The sequence below is a fragment of the Aptenodytes patagonicus genome, chromosome 18 (assembly GCF_965638725.1).
Source record: "Aptenodytes patagonicus chromosome 18, bAptPat1.pri.cur, whole genome shotgun sequence".
Lineage (NCBI taxonomy): Eukaryota > Metazoa > Chordata > Aves > Sphenisciformes > Spheniscidae > Aptenodytes > Aptenodytes patagonicus.
This window is the reverse complement of record NC_134966.1, coordinates 6,347,271-6,366,926: the sequence shown is the minus strand read 5'-3', so window position 1 is coordinate 6,366,926 and position 19,656 is coordinate 6,347,271. Positions and strand designations below refer to the sequence as shown.

The window sequence follows — 19,656 nt, the reverse complement described above, 5'->3', positions numbered from 1 at the left end:
CATTCGGTGCCGTCCAGGCTGTCAGCGAGTGACACCCTGCGCTGCCCCGCTCCTCCTGTGTGACGCCTTGTGCCGCCCCGCTCCTCCTGCGTGACGCCCTGCGCTGCTCCTCCTGCGTGACCCCTTGCACTGCCCCGCTCCTCGTGTGATACCCAGTGCTGCTCTGCTCCTGCTGCGTGACACCCTGCGCTGCTCCTGCTGTGTGACACCCTGCACTGCCCCGCTCCTCGTGTGATACCCAGTGCTGCTCTGCTCCTGCTGCGTGACACCCTGCGCTGCCCCGCTCCTCGTGTGATACCCAGTGCTGCTCTGCTCCTGCTGTGTGACACCCTGCGCTGCTCCTGCTGTGTGACACCCTGCACTGCCCCGCTCCTCGTGTGATACCCAGTGCTGCTCTGCTCCTGCTGTGTGACACCCTGCGCTGCTCCCGCTGCGTGACACCCTGCGCTGCTCCTGCTGTGTGACGCCCTGCGCTGTTCCTCCTGCGTGATGCCTTGTGCTGCCCTGCTCCTCCTGTGTGACGCCCTGCGCTGCTCCTCCTGTGTGACCCCTTGCGCTGCCCCGCTCCTCGTGTGTCACCCTGCGCTGCTCCCTGCTCCTGTGTTGACTCAATTGCCCAGAGTAAACACCAGCTAGAAACCAGCCTGGGGAGCTGGGCAGGCTTCCCTCATCCTTTGTAGGGCGCGTCCTACAAATCTGTATAGCTTTTTATTTTATGTGCATCGCTTTGATGTCTGAGCGCCTTTGAAGTCACGGTTAGCACAGGCAGATGGATTTTGCTGGTGTGTGATCCCATTCCCAAGTCCTTTGACCTCCCAAATGCGGCAACAGCAGTTTGGCTCGTGTGGTCAGCCCAGGGAATCGGATACGGCTGCTGCCAGTGCCTGGCACTGCACAGGGACACGTTTACCTTTGTCAGCCAGGCCAGGAGAGCTGCGGGAAGGAGGCTCCTTCTGCGCCTGCCCAAGAAGCTGTACCGGGTTTGCGTGGCGAGGTTTCGGTAGCGGGGGCCGGGGCCTTCGAAGGGTATGGCCACAGGCCCAGGAGCTGCGCTGGCCCGCCAGCGAGCGCTTCCTCCGGCCAGGCAGGACGTCTGGGGCAGCCAGCGGCTTGAGCGGTGGCGGCTTTTCCCCTACAGAAATAATAATCGTGTGAGTGACCCCGCGGGCGCCCGGGGCCCCCGTCCCGGCTGCAGCCCCAGGGTTGAGGTGGCCCCGAGGCATTTTTTGAAGGCACTGAGTGACGTCACTTCGGCTGCGGTAATTGGGATAATTATGCCCTGCCCCACCTAAATGCCACCTGCAGCTTCACGCGGGGAAGTTTGTTCTCCAGCGCTGTCCGCCGCGCCGGGCGCGGGAACCAGGGCTGGGCCCCGTCAGGGGGGAAACTACCCGCCCCGGCGTGCCCCGAGGCGGCGGCGCGACTACAGCTCCCGGCGTGCCCCGCGGCGGCGCGACTACAGCTCCCGGCGTGCCCCGCGGCATAGTCCGCGCCGGTCCGGCGGGAGGCGGCAGCCCTGGCTGAGGGGGTCCCGCCGAGCGCGGGCCGCGGCCCGCCCCGCCACCCGCCTCCACCGAGGAGGTAGGAGCCTGTTCCCCGCTGCCCCCTCCCCTCCCTCGCTGCGCCGCGGGCCGTGCCCCCGCTGAGGCGGCCCGGCCCCGCCGCGGAGGTTCCCGGCCTCTGACGCGGCGCCCTTCTGCTTTGCCAGGACTCCCGGTGGCGGCCGGCGGAGCGGCACTGCCGGCTTCAAGTCGCCGGTGAGTCCCCGCCCGGGCCGGGGTGGGGGGGAGGTGGGCCCTGCGCGGCGGCTGCCCCCGGGAGCGGCCTCTGCCCTCTCCCGGCCGGGGCCGGGGCCTGCTCCGGCGGCGGAGGGGGCCGGCGGCGGGCGGTGCCCCCCGGCAGCCGCTCGGTCGGCCCGGCACAGCAGGGAGGGGTTTTCCTGGAGGGTGAAGTTGCTCGTTGCCTGAGAAACTGCCGGCCTCGCAGTTCAGCACTGCGTCGTCCCGGGAGCTTCCCTTCAAAGCCAAATGGCGAGTTTTATTTTTTATTTTCACTTTAGGCTGCAAATCTACAAAATGCTGTAGGATATGATACGGAGCAGGCTGACGTTACACAAACTGAAAAATATTTTACCCGAGCTTCCCCCCCTCCCTGCCCAGGAGATATTTCTTTCCTTTTCTTTTTTCTCCCTTGTTATCCAGTGACACATAAGAGTATTTTCTGATTAGTGCCCTCCAGCACTGTAGCATCTTGTCCAGGGCTGAGTTAGCGTTAAACGTCTTCTGTGCTCTACAGATCCCATCTCCACGGTCCTGCCAACCTAATGGAGCCAATGAAGAAGCCCTGCGGTATGAAATCAAAGAGCTGAAACAGAAGGACCTTGCTCTAGACCAGGAAATTGCACAATTATTGTCTGAGTATGTCCTTGGCAAGCTCAGTGTTCACTGTGATGCCTCAATTGTTTTTGTTTTTAAAACAAAATATGGTCCAGGAATTACAACTAAAAGCTGACCTCTTATGATGCCATTTTTATCATGGTGCTATACAATGTTGATTACAGTGTTGTTTTGAGTTATGGGACCTGTTAAAGACAAGAGGGAATTCTTTCCGGTTTATTTGGTAAAGCAAAACAAGTTTTACTAGGAGCTTGGATAAGAGGATTTTAACTTTACCCCAGATGTTGCAGAGGTAATTATGTGTAAACTGGGAACGAATAATTTTAACCATCATGGTACTACAACGTGTCATGCTACCAGAAGAGCTTGTTCATATGAGAGTTAAAACTGAGATCATGACTTGTATGACCTGCCAAATACAGTCCCAGATAAAACTGTTTCCTTTTTGTTCCGTCTTGATCGAGTGTTCACTTGTTTTGTGTCTGAGGCGAGTGGGTTAAACCTTTGTGTTCAAGAAGCAGAGGTGTTTTCCAGGCGAGCAAGTGGCCTGATGTTGTGGTTTAACCCCAGCTGGCAAGTAAACCCCACCCAGCCGCTCACTCACTCCCCCCCGGTGGGATGGGGGAGAGAATCGGAAGGGTAAAAGTGAGGAAACTCGTGGGTTGACATAAAGACAGTTTAACAGGTAAAGTAAAAGCCGCGTGCGCAAGCAAAGCAAAACAAGGAATTCATTCACTGCTTCCCATCGGCAGGCAGGTGTCCAGCCATCTCCAGGACAGCAGGGCTCCATCACACATAACGATTATTTAGGAAGACAAACGCCATCGCTCTGAACACACCGCCCCCCACCCCCCTTCCTTCTTCTTCCCCCAGCTTTATACGCTGAAGATGATGCCATATAGCGTGGGATATCCCTTTGGTCAGCTGGGGTCAGCTGTCCCGGCTGTGTCCCCTCCCAGCTTCTTGTGCCCCCCCAGCCTGCTCGCTGGTGGGGTGGGGTGAGAGGCAGAAAAGGCCTTGACTCTGTGTCAGCACTGCTCAGCAATAACAGAAACATCCCTGGGTTATCCACACTGTTTTCAGCACAAATCCAAAACACAGCCCCGTACCAGCTACTGGGAAGAAAATTAACTCTACCCCAAGCCAAACCAGCACACCTGTAGAACACTTTGGCATGACGGGTGCCACATCCAGGGTAGTGCAACTGTTTTATTGTGGTTTCTTATGACACACTGTGGCAGCTGCTTATTGGCAACTGTTTTGAGATAAAATTGCTGCTTGATTTTTAAAGAGAGGGAATCTCTGGATTATTCATTGCGAAGGAGTGATATTTTCTAAGATAACGTGTAGTGCATAGAATGGAAATGGTAAAACAACAAAGGCTGTTCCAAAAGCTTTTTTGTTTTATCCTTAAGGATAAACAGACCCTCTTAATTTTTTTTTCTGTAGATTAGAGATACATATAAATTGAATTCACCACAGCCTATTCCTGTTTCTACTTGATTCTGAGAATTCGGGTGGATTGGTTTTTTGATAAGTCTTGACGTGGCAAAAAAACTCAAAATGAGGATCTGCTCATTTGCAGCTTTCATCTTGACTTGCAGCAACTGTACTTGCTGCCTTCAGATTCCACTTTTGATGTGCCAGGCTTGGGTATCTCAAATATCCTCGCTGTGCTTGGTCGGTGGTGGCAGCACTCGCTATGCAGCAGCAGCAGCAGCAGCAGCAATCCCTCTGTGTCATTTTTGACCTTTCTGGTTTTATTGTTACAGAGGCTACAGCCTGGAGGAACTGGAGAAGCACATCTCTCTGCTCCATGAGTATAATGATATTAAAGATGCTGGACAGATGCTGCTGGGCAAGCTGGGTAAGGAAGGGGAAAGCTGTTGAAGAACTTCTTAGTCAATGTTTTCATATAGACAGAGAGAGAGAAGCTACTACGCCATGAAGGCAGAGCTTGTTTTAAAGATTGTTCCATTCTGGGCTTGTATTACCAATCACTTGTGCAAGCACAGACGCTTCTGTCGTTATTTTCTTGGAATGTTTGTAGAGCTGAACGTGTGAAATAATTGTCATGTACTGGTATTTTAGTCTGTGTTATGGATTACCAACATTTGATAAGTCTTACTAATTTTTGTCAGTTTTGTTCTTCATATGCTTAAAAAAAGAAAAGTGTTGAGACAAGTGGGGAGCATAGCTGCAAAACCTTAGCTTGGTTTCTCGGCTATGGGAGGCTCTATGGGATAGTTAGGGGCCACTGGGAGGAAAACGCAACTTTTCTGACTGATCTGATCTTTGTTTAATGAAAGCAATGGTATTTCTTTCTTTTCTAGCTGTTATCCGAGGGGTTACTACAAAGCAGCTCTACCCTGAATACGACCTGGAGCTAAGCGACTAGTACTGAACCTGAAGACTGCCACGTCCTGCAAAAATGACTGTTACCAGGCCGTTACGTTTTGGTGTCATATCGGTTTAGAAGTGATACAAGGTGGCCTCGGAAGTATGTATTGCAACAGAGTGTGGGTTAACAGCCTTATTTCTAAGAAGCTTTGGAACGTGAAAGTTGTTGAATCTGTCAGCTGTTTCCTGCTTGTGGGAAAGGGACGTAGGACTGTGGATAATTTTGTCTACTACCTGATCAACAGGTTTTTTTATTTTTTATTGGAAAGGTTTTAATTCAGGTTGACATTAAGACTCTTTCCATTGAGCCTTTGCTTCTCTACAACATCCAGGGGCTATTTGGATACACTAATCTGCAGGTGGAAGCAGCTACTACTGAATGGATAGAGGAAGCGCGGGCGTACAAATGTGCAGTGTAAGCAAAGTTTCTGCTTTGAAAGAAAAGAAAAAACCCTCAGGAGTAAGGAGGGAAGAAGGCTGAAGTTGTGGTGGTTTGGGGGTTTTGTTTTGTTTTATGATCAAATCTGGGTAAGTCTGGATGTTCTGCGTTTTTGTACTTAACTGCTCTGGTATCTAGAGGTTTTGTATCATTTCTGCAGTAAATGACAAAATGTGAAGTTGTGTTGAACTGTCCAGTCTGAATAAAGCAGCTATCGCATTTCTCAGTGATTCACTTTAAAAGCCTATAAAACATTGCATGAACCTGGGAACAAATTCTTAAACTATATTCTGAGGTAACTATAACTTCTATTATTCAAATGTTCTCTGAAGGCTTTTATGGAGGCAGTGTGGCAGCACTACCAAGTAATGGGTAGGTGCAGCATTACCTTTACTCTCTTCTGAACGCAGAGTCACTGTGAGTGTCCTAAACACAAAATTATGTTGAGAGCATGAATGTTTCAAAGTCAGGTGTTAGGATTGAGGGTGACTGTACAGACTAAATTTGGCTGCTTTGTGCAGTTCTAAGTGATAAAGTGCTCTGCTGACTGCAGATCCATTGTCCCTTTTTCACTCAAGCTTGATGTCCTTCTGCCCATTTCTACTTCTAAGACCTTCTTGCCAGTAAGTTTCCCCCCTGGTCTCCAGTCAGGCCCATGCTGCAGTCTGCTCGTTATTTCCAAATTTGAATCAAATGACCCTGTCCTCGTAGCGCTTGGAAACCAGAAAACGGTCACAAGGCTGCTGCTGAGAACAGATAATCGTTTCTGCGCTCTTGGTTCTGGACCTGGCACAGAAGCATCACTAATAAGTATCTTGTTTTGCCACAAAAGCTGCGGGGAGGGGTCTGAAGACGGGGGACAGGCAAAGCCTGTGTATTCTGTGATTCATTCAAGTAAGTCTCTGCTAACGTGCAGCTGTGCTTCTCTGGAGGGTATTTACTGCGGCCATGTAAGAATGGACTCTCATGGGTATAGTTACAGGTATAGCCTCCCCACCATAAACCCCTCTTGCCAAGTGTGGAAATCTCCTGTGTTTTGGAGTAGTTTTAAGGGGAGGAAAAAAGTCACAAGAAGACTAGAACTGGGAAATGCTAACTTTGTTCTCAAAACCCGTGTTGCTGTTTTGGCTGGTATTTTCTGTGTGAAAGAGCTGGTTTAGCCTGGAGCGTTCCAACCAAAATGTTAGTCTGGCAATGGCACAAGCAGCTGGAAATGTTTTTTGCAATGGGATGTACAGAAATTCCTTCAGTTTGCGTTAGGCGTAAGCCACACGGGATGAAGTATACTCCGTTACCAAAGTTACTGAAGGTTATTTAAGGGCTGAGAAGTCCCCGTTTTCTTCTCCTCCTTGTAGGAGCACTGGTATTAAAACTTGCAGCTGCAGCCATGCAAGTGTTCTGCCCGGCTCCAGAACTCATGCTTCTGTGGCGATGGGTTTACACTTCAGTTAGCGCAAGACAGTTGTCCGAGGAAGGTGCCCTGACCCCAGCCTCTTGTCCACGGAGGATGAACGCACGCAGAACCAACCGGCCGAGGTAGGAGCAAACTGCCCTTGGGGAGTCCCTGCGGCTCCGCAGCTGGCACGGTAACGTGCCACGTGGTGGCAGCTCTGCTCCGCTGCTGTTCCGGCTGCTCCGTGCAGCGCAGGGAAACCCAGGTCAACTGAAAGATTCCAGGGTTTAAGTTAATGACTCCTGGGGTGCTTCAGGACAGGGCTGAACTCTGCCACTTAGGTACTTCATCACAGCCCCTCTTGCTGCTCCTCCCAGAGTTACTTCTTGTACCTTAACAGCTGTCTGGAGGATACAAGGTGCTGGCCTTTGTCCAAATCCAGAGGAGGAACAGAACAAATCTCTTCTACTGATTTCTGTAAGTAAATCTCCAAACTCTCTAACAATGTGTATAGCTGGAAAAATACTGAGTGTAAGAACGGCAAGCGTAACTTCAGATTTTTAATTTAAATTTAGAAAGTGTATTTCTGCCAAGTCAGACCCAGCTATAATGAGCTAACAGATAACAAGTGGTATTACAGAGCTTACAGAGTTTCACTGAAGGGCAGTACATGCTGTCTGCATGGAGCTGCTGCAGAGCAGGATACCAGAGACCCCCTCAACATCCTTGGTTCCTCGGGGGGGGGGGAGAAAAAAAAAGCAGCATGCTTTTTTTAGTGAGTCAGCATACTCACAGATGAGTACTGAGCCAAGAAACAGCCTCTTCCCCTTTAGGTCACTTTCAGTTTTATTTCTTGTGTATCACCTTATGCATCAGTCCCTATTACAAGCCTCTTTCCTCATCACACACACCTCCTCTGGATATAACCATTTCCTTGCATTGCTCTGTGCAAGCTGTGTTTTCTCCTGCACGTCCCTCTTTTAGTCTGATTTTGAGCTCTTACGTGTCTGAAAGCAGGGCTAATGGAAAGAAAATACTCTAGGACAACAGAGGGAAAATAAAATCCATATAGTAGATAAGTTATGCTGCCAGTTGCAAGGAACAAACAAATCCGTGCAATCAAGGGAATACATCTCTGTAAGACACTGTATTTCCTGCTGCTAAACAATTTGGGGATGGGCTTTTATATCCCTTAGCAACCTAATGTTCCCAAAGTCAACAGGAATTTTGGCACAGCTAACTCCTGTTAATGAACTGTTTGCGATGCTTTTAAAAAAATTATACAGCCTGTCACTGAAAAAAATGCCTCTCTGATTAAAGTCATCTCAAGGAAAGGGTGGAAGTGAACTGCAATTAACCTCTTTCCTTCTGCTGTCCATCATGCTGTCAGCATGTAGCTGCGTTATTGTGCTACAGAGATTGCCTGTGGACGTTCCCTCCGTAGCACTCACTCAGCTGTCTGCAGCGTGGGCCATCGCAGCGTCCGTCTCATGAAGACGACTTTCATCCTGATGGCCTAGTGTTTTCTCTAACTCTGTTTTCACTTTAAGCTGACAGTCCCAAATTGCGTTCTGTATACTCTGCAGGTTCCACTGGGTTCTCAGAAGGGCATCATCCAGTGTGAAAACACCATCGCGTATTCTTCGCACTTGTGTGCACACGGCAGATGATTTCAGCTCCAGACCAATCTCATGAACTATTTTTCGGAGGTACTGCTGAGTCTCATGCAAGCAATGGATTTCTAGAAGGACAGAGAGAGTCCGTCAGAAGAAACAAAGCATTGACGCAAACGCAGACCTTGTCTGTAAATCCAGACATCGCTCACACTTATGCTGAAAGAACTGGTTTGGTAGAAGAGACTATTTAAGATACAGCACGGGTGGATTATGATTTTCTGGAATACTCCAGGGTGTCCTAGCACCTCCCAAAGTGAATGTTTTAGAAAACAAACCCATAGATACAGGGGAGTAATGTAGAAATTTAGGTATTTCAAAGGGTGATAAGAAAAGGTAGCTTTTTAATGAGACAAATAATTTGTGAGGAGTAGGAGACTGGTTGCAGGAAAGCAAACCACGCTTTAAAAGAAAAAAACAAAACCAACCCAACCACACTGAACTGCATTACACTGAAACATTGGAATAAGGAAGAATTTTGCCCCGTAGGTATTCACTATGCAAATTTTTTTGCCTCGGTCTTAGATGTGGAACTGGCAGGGAAAAACCTGTGAGCTAGGTGCACAAGCTGGCTTGATTTACTATAGCAGCTTCAGTGCTGTGAGGGTTCCAGATCTTGCCCTACCAAAAAAGCTTTCCACCGCACTAAAGAATTCATCTAACACGGAGATGCTTTTGTGACTTTGGAAACTACAAATCATTACATTTTCTGCCGGGATTACCAGTTACAAATTGATACAAAATTCCCATCAACTCATTTTGCATTAAATCACGAATAAGAAACTGAAGTTTACCGACTTATTTGCCATAATATATACTCAGACTTCCCCAGTAGTTTTTGTACCAGTCCTACCTAGCTGGAATTCTGGAAGTGCGAACTGGAGGCATCGGATTGCTGTGATTATCGGAGGGCTTTTTCCCATGGGGCGAATCAGTCCTTTGACAGCCAGCTCGTATGCCTCTTGTGTTTTCATATCAATGTTAGAATGCCTGGAAAAAGAAAAAAAAGGAGCAGAGCAGACGCTTAGTCCTTCTCTTCAATGGGATTCAAAATATGTCCCCCCCCAATAAAGCAGAGCTGCAATTTTTATTCTTAAAACTGGCTATGTGTTGAGTCTTTGCATCCATTTTAATGCTATATATACTGTCAGTAGTGTAGCAGTTTGGGAGGGAGGTACTTGGTCATGTCTACAAGATATTTTTGTAGGTCCTAATGTAGCTGGAGATTTCAGGATACAAGAAGGACACTTAACTGCAACCTCTCACCAGAGTACAGAGCACTCGGAGTAACTCCTCTCTGTTCCTGTCTAGCACTCCAACCTTTAAAGACTTTGATTATGGCAAACAGAATCATCTCATTTGTTTTAGACCAGCAAATGGCAGTCAGATCAGGTCAGCTGCATTTCCCCACTGGATACGTACATCAGCAGGGCCTTATGATTTGTTCCTTGAATGACAGCGAGAATCCGTTCCAGCTTCTCCCTTGTGATATGATCTGCAAATATTAAGGTAGAAACAAAGGCTCAATTATCCATCCAGAAACTGGAAAGAGACAGCAGTCTGAAATGTGCCATCAGGGTATTACTGTCCCTTTGGCAGGCAGTCGCATCGAAACGGGCTGATGGGAACCGCCGAGGTGGCTTTAGCAGAGTCACTTCTCCTGGCTGTACCGTGGTAATGCACAGAGCAGCACAGCGCTGGACTACAAAGGGAAGAATCATTCTGCTTAATTGATTTTGGGATGTTGGCTCCAGTTCCTCTTATTGGGTGTTTGAAGAGTTTCATTCGAGGAAAGCTTCTAACCGCTGTCTCTAGGTATGATTTATGGAGAGATCTGGGTCCCACCCAATCCAGTAGCGACCACTGTGATCAGGACTCATACCGGCCTTCTGTATATTGTGGTTGTATTTAGCACCGGACTGTGATGTCAGGACTGCGCGTGGGCTGCATGTACAAATAAAAACTAGAAAGCATTTAAGGCATACCTTTTATCTTTGTGCAACGTACCAGGTTAAATGCTTTGCAGTTAAAATGCTATTTGTTTGGTGGTCTGTTTTTTTAAAAAACACATCAATTTTGTTTCTTACCAAATGTTGTCTTCTCTACTAGCTTCCCTGTGTCTGAGAAGTCATCAGTGGCTTTACCAAACAGCCCACCGACAGTATAAACCTTGAAGAAGGGCAAAGAGTGCAATTTATTAAAGAAATACTCCAAGCAATTGAGTAGCAATATTCTGCCGTGCAGCTGCTAGGAAGTACAGGCTATGAGGATGTTGCACAAAAAGACAGCAGCCTCCTCTGCTCACACGGCCACGTGTGGACGCTCACGTGAAGGATGAATTCTGGACCCTGAAAAGCTCTCAGAAGCATTGGTGGGTTTGAGACTCAAAAGCAGAATCACCGCCACAAGGCCAGTCCGGGGCACCGGGGCAGGAGTCGAGTGTGAGGTTGCGCTCAGATGTTCTGAGGCCCTTCAGAGCCATCACCTACCTTGGTCAGGTGGCAGTTGTACAGATCAGTGAGCAGCTTGTTCCCGTGGCCTATGCCAAGTACTGAAACACAGAAGACGGGGAACCTGTTATTCAGCCACACGGAAGGTTACTGACGTGCGTTTACACAGCGCTGCACACACACCGTACTTTTCTCCCCCCCCCCGGACAAGGGCCCTATCTCCTTAGAAGTGATGTCTGAGCAGTGCAATTAGACCCCCAAATTATTGCCTGTCATTAAAACTGTAAGGCTGTAACTAGGGCTCTTGGATTTCCCCAGAACTTTCCACCTGGGTACTTGTCAGGGCAAATGCTTAGCGATGCCGGCCACAGCGAAGCCAATTCAGGTGGTGGAGCGGAGACGGGGGGGGTTACGTGGCAGTTCACTGACGGTGTCACAGGCAGGAGCCTGGTGTCTCACAGCAAAGCCCTGTGTGCCAGGGGTAAGGGGTCGCTCCCGTCTCCTGGCATGGCCGGTGCCTTGTTGGATCGTTTCTTCTGTGTTTTAGCATTTATACTCCCAGCCGGGCTGTGAGACGCGGGGGCTGCCGCTGTGTAATGGCTGAGCGTTCACTGCTTCTTCCCCACGCGGAAACCCATCACCTCGCAGCCGGCGGGATGCGGTCCCGCTCCGGGACGAGACCCACCGAAGACTCCCGAGGCCTTCACGTCCAGCCGGTGACCCGCTCCGATCTTCAGCCGCCTGAACCGCGGGCCTCGCACTGCAACGGAGACAGCGTCGGGGCCGGTCGGCAGCGCCCGCCCCGGGCTCCGCCACCCCGGGGCTCCCGCCGCGCCACCCCCCCCCCCCCCCGCCGGCCGAGGCCCCGCGGCGGCCCTTACCGAGGGGGTGGTCGGCCAGCACCGGCACCCTCACGGCCACCAGACCCGTCGCCCCGCCGTCGCCCCCGGCCGGGGCCGGCAGGAATCGGACGTGCTGCCGCGGGGCGCGCCCCGGCGCCGCGTTCAGCTCTGCGAGAGAAGCGGGGAGCGGTCAGAGGCGGCCGGCAGCCCCCCGGGGTGGGGGGGGGGGGTCCCCGCCGCCGGCCCCCGCCGCGCTCACCGCGCAGCAGCCGCGTCTCCACCGCCTCACGGACGCGGCCCCACGCCACCCCCGCCGGCTTGTACACGGCGAAGAGCCCGCCCGGCACCGCCGCCATGCCGCGCTGCCCGCTCCGCTCCGCTCCGCCCCGCCCCGCCGGGCCCTTCCGGGGCAGGCGGCGGCGTGCCGGGGGGGGATGCTGCTGCTGCTGCGGCGGGCGGTGGTGGCGGCGGCGGCGACGCGGGTGGGAGCCCCGCTGCTGCGGGCGGGTCCCGGTTCCCCAGGCAAGTGCCCTCCCCCCGCCCCAGCCCCGGTCCCGGCCCCCACCGGCCCCGTCCTCCGCGGGCAGCCCCAAGGGCGTCCGGGCCGTGCCCGCCCCGTTTCCGTGCCCCGCGGGCTCTGGGGACCCGCCGGGCCGGTTCCTCACCCCCTGCTCCCCGCAGGCAGAGCCTGTCTGAGCCACACCGAGCCGCGGGCCCGGGATGGACGCAGCGGCGAGGAGGAGGAGGAGGAGGAGGAGGAAGGGCGCTACCAGCTGTACCCCGGGCACATCCCCACTAGCCCGCTGCAGAAAGCGCTGCTGGCTGCCGGCTCGGCGTTTATGGCTCTCTGTGACCCCTACAGACACGGTAAGCCGAGCGAGGGGAGCTCGTTCCACCCAGGGTTCTCATTAACGTCCAGCAAATCCTGCCCCGTGTCTCCTGGGAGCTTCTCAGGGGACTTTATTTCTCCTTCTGTTGGGTGAGACATCTAGTAATGGGGCAAGTGCAGGGCTGAGACCTGGCCCAGGGCAGGAGGCTGTGGAAGAGAGGGGATGAAGAACCCCAAACACCCCCGGTGATCTCCTCCTGACCCCCTATGATGCCACCCAGCCCCATTTCATTCCTCCCTGGTCCCCCATGCCTCATGCCTGCTCCTACGTCCCTCCCTGTGGGTGACACCAGGGCAGAGCTGCCCTGAGGCTGAAGATCCGTGGTTCGTCAGGTTCCTGCTTTGCCACAGGCTTCCTGCCTGCTCCTGGCCAAGGGGTTCGTTGCCCCATTTCCTCACCTGCCAACCGAGGACACCTGGGTGTTGCGAAAACCACTCTTGGGTCATTCTCTGGTCTTTCTTTCAGACATGGTGGCAGTCCTTGGGGAGACCACGGGCTGCCTTGCCCTGCCCAACCTGCGAGACAAGATGAAACACCACCCTGAAGGTTACCGCATCCTCCAGTGCGTCCCTCCGCATCCCTCCTTCCCTCCCTTGCTGCGTGGTTCGTGGTGGGGAGGGAAGGCAGAAGGCCAGGCACGTTCCTTGGGCCCCATGAAGGGAGAGCCCTGTGCTCCCCGGCTTGAAAGCAGCACAAGCATTTTGTTAGCTCTAACCCTCCAGGTTGTTTATTTTACTTTTATTTTTAACGATCACAGGAGCCCCGTGGCAAGTCTAAGGGCAAGAGCACAGCAGCCGCTGGGCCCAGCCCTGTTTCAGGTGCTGCTGTCTGTCTGTTCTGCTTCGCTGCTGGAACTGGCAGGTGCCAACGCAGGGAGATGCAGCAGCAGGCGCAGGGGAGAAATCCATGGAGGTGGATGCTGAGCAGTGGTGAAAACCCAGCACGTCCATGGATTTCTCCCCTGCGCCTGCTGCTGCATCTTCTTGCGTTGGAGGCTTCGTCTCTGCTGGTCTGCCTCCTCCTTAGACATCTCCGTATTTTCTTTCCTGGCGCCCACGGGCATCTCCCCAAGCTGTGAAATGAGGCCACTTCTCTTGTCTTCTGTGTTAAGACTTGATCACTTTTGCTTCCATGCCTGCAGGGACCAGGAGGGACTTAATGAGTCTCTTATTAACCAATATCTTACTGCTTATTTACTTGCCTTCTCCCCGCTCCTTGTTACGTGTCACGCCTGCCGCTTGTGTATCGTTCGGGTTGTACCACGAAGGGGCTGGGAAGAAGCTGCTTTTTGCCATATGTTTGTGCAGAGCAGCCTGATCCTGGCTCCAGACACTGACCCAGCAAAGCACACGGAGCACCAGGATGGGGTTGAGCCCCAGAGGAACTGCCTAGGGAGAGGGGACAGCAAAGGCACCGAGGGCTGGGAAGAGACGTTCCCCACCTGCACCTTGCCCCGTGGTATTGCAGGGATTTGCAGTGGTCCAGTTTGTGCACACAAGTGTTTCTTTTAATCCTCCAAGCTGCTGAGGTCCCTTTGACACCAAATACACAAGGAAGCATCTGCGGCCAGGGTAAAGTTGGTGCGAGTCCTGCTTATCTCCCTGGCACCTCCACTCCAGGTGGATCCTGGATCCACTGAAAGGCTTTTATCATGGGAAGAATTTATCCTGTGCATGGAAATAAAAGGGCTTTTGTTTAGTTCCAGGGCTGTGGGGCACCTGTTTGCCAACAACCTGGAGAGAAGACCTTTCCATGCGTGGCTGCCACGTGGCTGGTGGTGAAAGCCTGAGCAGGAGGGAAATTAAACCTGCATTTAGAACAAATTCCCTTCCCTCTTTAGGGTCGTTTCTTTGAAGCCCTGGCTGCTTTGCAGGGACGCTAAAGAGCTCTGCTCCCCCAGGGCCGGCTGTTGCTGGGGGCTGTGCCTGGCCAGCAGCCCACGCAGGAGCGTTTTAGTGCAGGGGACACCGGTGTTTTTCCAACTGGAGTTTTACAGGGGTGCAAGATGAGAGCTCTTTTATTGCCAAGGCTTCAGGTAAATCCTTTAAGCAATTTTCGTCCCAGCCTCAGCAACAGAAATAAGGATGGTGCTATCCCTGCAGCGAGCAGTCAGGATCCTTGCAAGGAAAATGCCTGGGAAGGGCAGAGGCAGGGGATGGGGGTTTCCAGGGGCTCCTTTTCTCCAGGACCCCCTGCTGTGGGTTTCACTGGGAGACTCACTGACCTGTGTTTCGCTTTCAGGGAACGGCCTCGCATCCGTCTCTCCACCCTGGACATGGCCAGGCTGCGTGGGCTGCCGGATGGCTCGCTGGGCCGAGAGTACGTCCGGTTCTTGGAGAACAATGTGAGTGTGGGGTTTCACAGGGTACGAACGGCTGTAGTTGATCCCAGTGCTGGGAGCGCAGGTGCGCTTTAGAGAGAGATTTGAGCCATGGAGGAACCTGTGGGGAACCCTCTGGGAACGAGAGGGAGTCGGGATGGGGTGAGATGCTGGGTGTTGGACAGTGCTGGATTTGTCACCAGTGCTGTGTGGTCCTTGGTTTTCGTCTATGTAAATGATACTGACCCCCATCATTGGGGCTGGGAGTTGTGCTGATGGAAGGGGCCACGTATGTCTGTTTGTTAAAGAAGGATACCAGAAACTTGAGATTTGGAAGGGGCTGACTTGGACCTCTTTGGATTTGCAGAAGGTTTCTCCAGACACCCGGATGCCACCCAAGTTTGTTGATGATGAAGAGCTGGCATACGTGATCCAGCGGTACCGAGAAGTCCACGACCTGATGCACACCCTCCTGGGCATGCCAACCAACATGCTAGGTGAGCAGCGGTGGGCTCAAAGGGCTGCGCTGCCAAACCGCAGCACTGACGATGCTCGGCCGCCTGTCCCAGGAACGGAGCGGGCTGGGCCGGTCGGACTCCCCGACCCTCAGCCCGGGGAGGTGTGCGGGGAGGTTTGCATCATCACTGTCCTGCATCGCTGGCTCTGTGGTGACTGAGAGCCTGCAGGATGTCACCTTTCACCTGCTGGGAGATGCTCTGCCCGAGCCCTGGATGCAGGCAGCTCCTGGGCGGGCAGGTGGGTGGGTGTTTGCTGCTTGGCAGGGAAGGTGGCACTGCGGGAGGGATGTTTCGCAAGCTCTGAGCAAAGGCAAGAAGTGAGGGGTTCCTGGTTGCTCCTTATCTGCACGTCCCCGTGTCCTTTGCCCTCGTTTTGTGTCTGACTCAATAGCAAGTCACAAGTCGAGCCTTGCTGGTGAGCCTGCAGGAACCGGCATGTCAGGTCTCCTGTGCAGGCTTTGGCTGAGACCTGGTGGCATTTGTAAAAGGTCTGTCCCGTGCCGAGAGATGGGGAAAGCTGCACGGGGGATCAGGCTTCAGCAGTTGCATCGCTAAAGATCTGCAGGGACCCAGCCTGCCCAGGAGGTGTTTCCCAAGTTCACAGGGCATCGACTGCGGGGTGCTGCTCCCGCGGGGACCCTGGGCTGTCCCTCTTGGGTGGGTCAGGCACGACGAGGCTCGTCCTGGCACAGGATGAGGCCACGGCCAGGCTTGGGAAGCATTCCCGAGTCCTGCTGCGGAAGCGGAGGGGACGGGTGCGTAGCCATCCTTGGGAAGGGGTAGATCATGCAGCCTGCGTTGCGGGACCGCACGACCCTGGCTAGTCCTTGACCTGGGTGCCCTGCCTGCTCATGGCCTCCCTGCTCCCTCCCAGGCGAGGTCGTGGTGAAGTGGTTCGAAGCCATCCAGACGGGGCTGCCCATGTGTGTCCTGGGAGCTGCGTTCGGCCCCGTCCGTCTCAGCGCACGGTAGGCACTGGCCGATGAGGAGGGAGTCTCTGCCCGGGGGATGTGCCAGCCTGGGTGATGCTTTCCGGTATCCTCTGGGGATGAAGAGGGGACACTGCTAGTTTGCAGGGGGGAGTCAGTCAGGGATCCCTCGTGTGAACCTGCTGCTCTGTCCCCACGGCCCAGGGAAGCGGTGACAGTGGGAGACATGGCTTTGCCTGGTCACTGAAGCAGAACCTGATGTTTCATCTGCTTCCAGCACTGAATCTCCTGGGCCAGGCAGGAGGAGCAATGCCCAGGCCTGGCTGCCCTTGGCTGGGCACATGTTGAGGGCCAGCAGGACCCTCACCACGCTGATGGCCGTTCCCTGCCCCAGCACATCTGTTTTGGTGGCCCAGTACAGTTTGGGGATTGCAGAACCTGAGGTCTGATCTTGGGTTTGCTGCCGACTGTAACCTTCCCGGCACACCGTCCTCTTCTGTGCCTCAGTTTCCCCTATGAGATAAGCAGAAGGGATGCTAGAGGGGTGGAGAGGCTTGTGGTACATGGGACGCATGGGGTTGGCATCTGCTGGAGACTTGGAGAAGGAAAGCGAAAACAAAACATGGAAATCAAAACTGTCACCATCTGTGTCTCTTGTTTCAGAAAGCTGCAGGTCCTGGCCACCGAGCTGGTTCCCTGGGCAATTCGGAGCGGGCGCAATGCCAGCTGTATCCTGAATGTCTACTACGAGCAGCGCTGGGAGCAGCCAGTGGAGTCCCTGCGGGAGGAGATCGGCATCTTCCCTCCCCCGGCCATTCGAGTGTGAGAGCTCAAGTACGGGGAGGGGACAGGGGATCCCCGTCGGGCAGACAGCAGTGGTCCCCTGCTGCGCTCCATCTCCTCCTGCCTGGGAGCACAGCGTGGCTCTGCTACCAGCTGCCACGGACTCCGGGGCTGAGTTTTCTCCTGCCAAGAGCTGGCACCCTCCCGTTGGTAGGGACCAAGTGGCCCCTCCCTGTGCCATGACAAAACTTGACACTTCTTGCTGTTTGTGATTCAGTGGAGGGGTGGGAAGTCCCACCATGCCTTTGCCAGCTGGGTCTGGCTGCTGGCTCCGGTACTGATGCTCCAAAATGCTGGGGTGGGGAGGGAGCAGAGCTGGTTTACGACACACCGGAGCAAACTTGGCCTTCTGCAGCTCTAGGGCTGTATAGGTAAATCCCTCCTCCCACCCTCCCAGGGAAGACTTAAAGTCTTGGGGCTGCCCTGGACTGGAGCTAAACCAGTGATTTACAGAGCAGCCCAGGGGCAGGTTTGGTGTGTGCAACAGTGAAATCCCATCTTGTACTGGTGCCTGACTGGTTTCCTGGTGGGTCATATGAGATGTGCCTCACGCCTTGGAGAGCAGGCAGTGCGTGATTGCATACCGACGGGAGCAGGCAGGGAACTACCTTTGGATATTATCCCTGCTGGATTGGCTGTTCGAGAGCCGATCCCAGTCTGCAGTGTCTCCCTGTAGTCCCTCCCCATCGAAAATGCTGAAATCCACGTGATTGCGCTGGGTTTTCAATAGGAATCGTCCTCTCCTTGGGCAACAAAATGACGCGATCGGGAATAAGGGGCTGAATCCTGGGAGTACAGAAACGGCGGCTGCTTGCGCTGCGTCTGGGAGCTGATTGCTGTCTGGGTTAATTAAACAGGGCTCCAGACTGCCAGTGGCTGGAGTGCAGAGCTGTCGGATGCGAGGGCAGAGAGCCACGAGGCCGGGGTCTCTTTGTACTTGTGGGTTTGCTGTTGAAATTCCTTCTTGCTTAATAAAATCCATGGTGGAGTTTGTGGTTTGTTACCCCTCTCCTTCCACCCCATCTCCCCGTCTGAGGGGGGGATCTGATGTGAAACCTCACCCCTTTTCGGCTCCAGCAGGGTCTGCTGTTCTTTGTCTGCGGTGGTAGGTGATGGCAGGGCACGCACGTGGCCACATGTGCCTGGGGACCGGGGCACAAAATGGGCTGCGGAGCCGCATCTTTCCAGCTGGGATTTGGGGGTGCTGGGCTGTTGAGTGGCTCCTTGTGGTGGTCATTGCAGAAAGGCCTGGACGGGAAGATAGGGGTGCGGAGCAGGAGGGGGGCAAGGCTGGGGGCTTCCTAAAGCAATCCTGGTTCCCGGGGGAAGGAGGAGGTGCTCTGGCTGGGGTCCTTTGGTGGCAGCCGGGGGACATGGCATTGCCACGCTGTGAGCTTCAGTGGCCCTGTCGCAGTCTCCCGCAGGATGTTGGAGCAGATGGGCAGGAGCAGGGGCTGACGGTGTAACCAGGGGTCAGGGTTGCTCCATCCCAGGAGGCTGAACAGGGGCAAAACTCTTGGTTTTCTGGCTACATTTAAGAGCAGACACCAGGACAGAGGGACTGGCCGCCTTCCTGTGCCACCCGACTCCCCGTTTTCAACCTCTCCCTCCACCCCCCGCCTCACCAGCCAGACTTTGGGCTTTTCTCCAAAACCATGTTCGTGCCTCCCCTTGGCCTCCGGACTTATTTCAAGCAGATAATAAAGGCTATCATATAAGTACATCTTTCAGGTGCCATAAAACACAGAGTGGGGGTTGTCCTATTGCACTGGTCGAGATAAAAGAAGCGTTTGGCCCTAAAATGACCCGGAAATGTGCTTTATCTGCATCGGAAACCTGTTGGAGCTTTGGGGTGGTTAAACCAAAGGCAAGCAAAGATTTGCCACTTGCAGAAGCCATGAGCAGCAGTCAAGGAAATGCGGGAAATGATGATCGTGAGAGAGGGTTTCACTGCAGTTCGGGTTATTTAGCGCGGCCGTGCAGCGCTTGGGCTGCCGGTGGCGGTTGTGCCGCCTTCGCGCAGCTGCGTGTTGCTCGGTGGGCTGCTGCCAGCGCTACAGAAATGGCATGTAATGTAATTTTAAACTGCACCTGCTCGGCCGGATCACTTAACAGCCACCGCGGCTCCTGTTTGCCATGGCTGTTGCTCGTCGAGTCTGCGAGAAGGAAGGCAGCGGTGGCTGAGGAGGGCAGCAGGCGGGTCAGACACAAGCCATGCGAAAATGCATTTTTTTGGGGAACATATTCGCTGTCGGCAAGTGGCAACTCCACCACCGCCACCAGCAGTGGTCCATGCCCATGCTGCTGGGGCCGTTTTGGGGATGTGATAACGATGACTACCGAAGGAGGTGATGCTGCTGCAGAACTGCGGACGGACCCGCGGGGATCGATGCGCATCCGTTAATCCCCGGGAGGGCCGCGTCCTGCGGCTCCTCTCCCCGCGTGGCTCTGTCCTCTCGTCCCCCGGCCGCACCTGGCTCCGCTCCGAAAACGGGGCTCCCCTCCCCGGTCTGCCGAGGGCAGCCGGGCTCCTGCGCGGCAGCAGCGGCCGGGGGCGGCGGCT

General features: G+C 54.1%; 3 protein-coding genes and 2 long non-coding RNA genes across 5 annotated transcripts; 3 read left to right on the top strand and 2 right to left on the bottom strand.

The window, feature by feature from the left end:
• Positions 1 to 1,003: 1,003 nt before the first annotated feature.
• On the bottom strand, positions 1,004 to 1,356 carry LOC143168792 (uncharacterized). The gene is made up of 2 exons (XR_012996780.1): positions 1,289 to 1,356; positions 1,004 to 1,132 (listed from the first exon to the last, which is right to left on the bottom strand). It is a non-coding gene; the product is annotated as an uncharacterized LOC143168792 (long non-coding RNA).
• A 130-nt stretch (positions 1,357 to 1,486) lies between these two features.
• Positions 1,487 to 5,465, top strand: SWI5 (SWI5 homologous recombination repair protein; the record flags this gene model as incomplete). The annotated part of the gene is made up of 5 exons (XM_076355777.1): positions 1,487 to 1,581; positions 1,709 to 1,757; positions 2,296 to 2,417; positions 4,169 to 4,263; positions 4,730 to 5,465. Coding segments are annotated over 5 exons (426 nt in total), but the record flags the coding sequence as incomplete, so codon positions are not given.
• Positions 5,466 to 6,556: 1,091 nt separating this feature from the next.
• On the top strand, positions 6,557 to 8,277 carry LOC143168566 (uncharacterized). Its single transcript, XR_012996745.1, has 3 exons — positions 6,557 to 6,771; positions 7,029 to 7,105; positions 8,215 to 8,277. It is a non-coding gene; the product is annotated as an uncharacterized LOC143168566 (long non-coding RNA).
• On the bottom strand, positions 7,172 to 11,949 carry TRUB2 (TruB pseudouridine synthase family member 2). Its single transcript, XM_076355117.1, has 8 exons — positions 11,853 to 11,949; positions 11,633 to 11,761; positions 11,437 to 11,511; positions 10,791 to 10,852; positions 10,389 to 10,470; positions 9,724 to 9,796; positions 9,155 to 9,291; positions 7,172 to 8,369 (listed from the first exon to the last, which is right to left on the bottom strand). The coding sequence occupies exons 1-8, from the start codon at positions 11,947 to 11,949 to the stop codon at positions 8,080 to 8,082; spliced, it is 945 nt and encodes a 314-aa protein (XP_076211232.1). The 3' UTR covers positions 7,172 to 8,079.
• Positions 11,950 to 12,027: 78 nt separating this feature from the next.
• On the top strand, positions 12,028 to 18,081 carry COQ4 (coenzyme Q4). The gene is made up of 7 exons (XM_076355776.1): positions 12,028 to 12,119; positions 12,279 to 12,460; positions 12,949 to 13,045; positions 14,725 to 14,827; positions 15,171 to 15,300; positions 16,196 to 16,289; positions 16,914 to 18,081. Exons 1-7 carry the CDS (start codon positions 12,028 to 12,030, stop codon positions 17,074 to 17,076), a joined length of 861 nt encoding a protein of 286 aa, XP_076211891.1. The 3' UTR covers positions 17,077 to 18,081.
• The last annotated feature ends 1,575 nt before the right edge of the window (positions 18,082 to 19,656 follow it).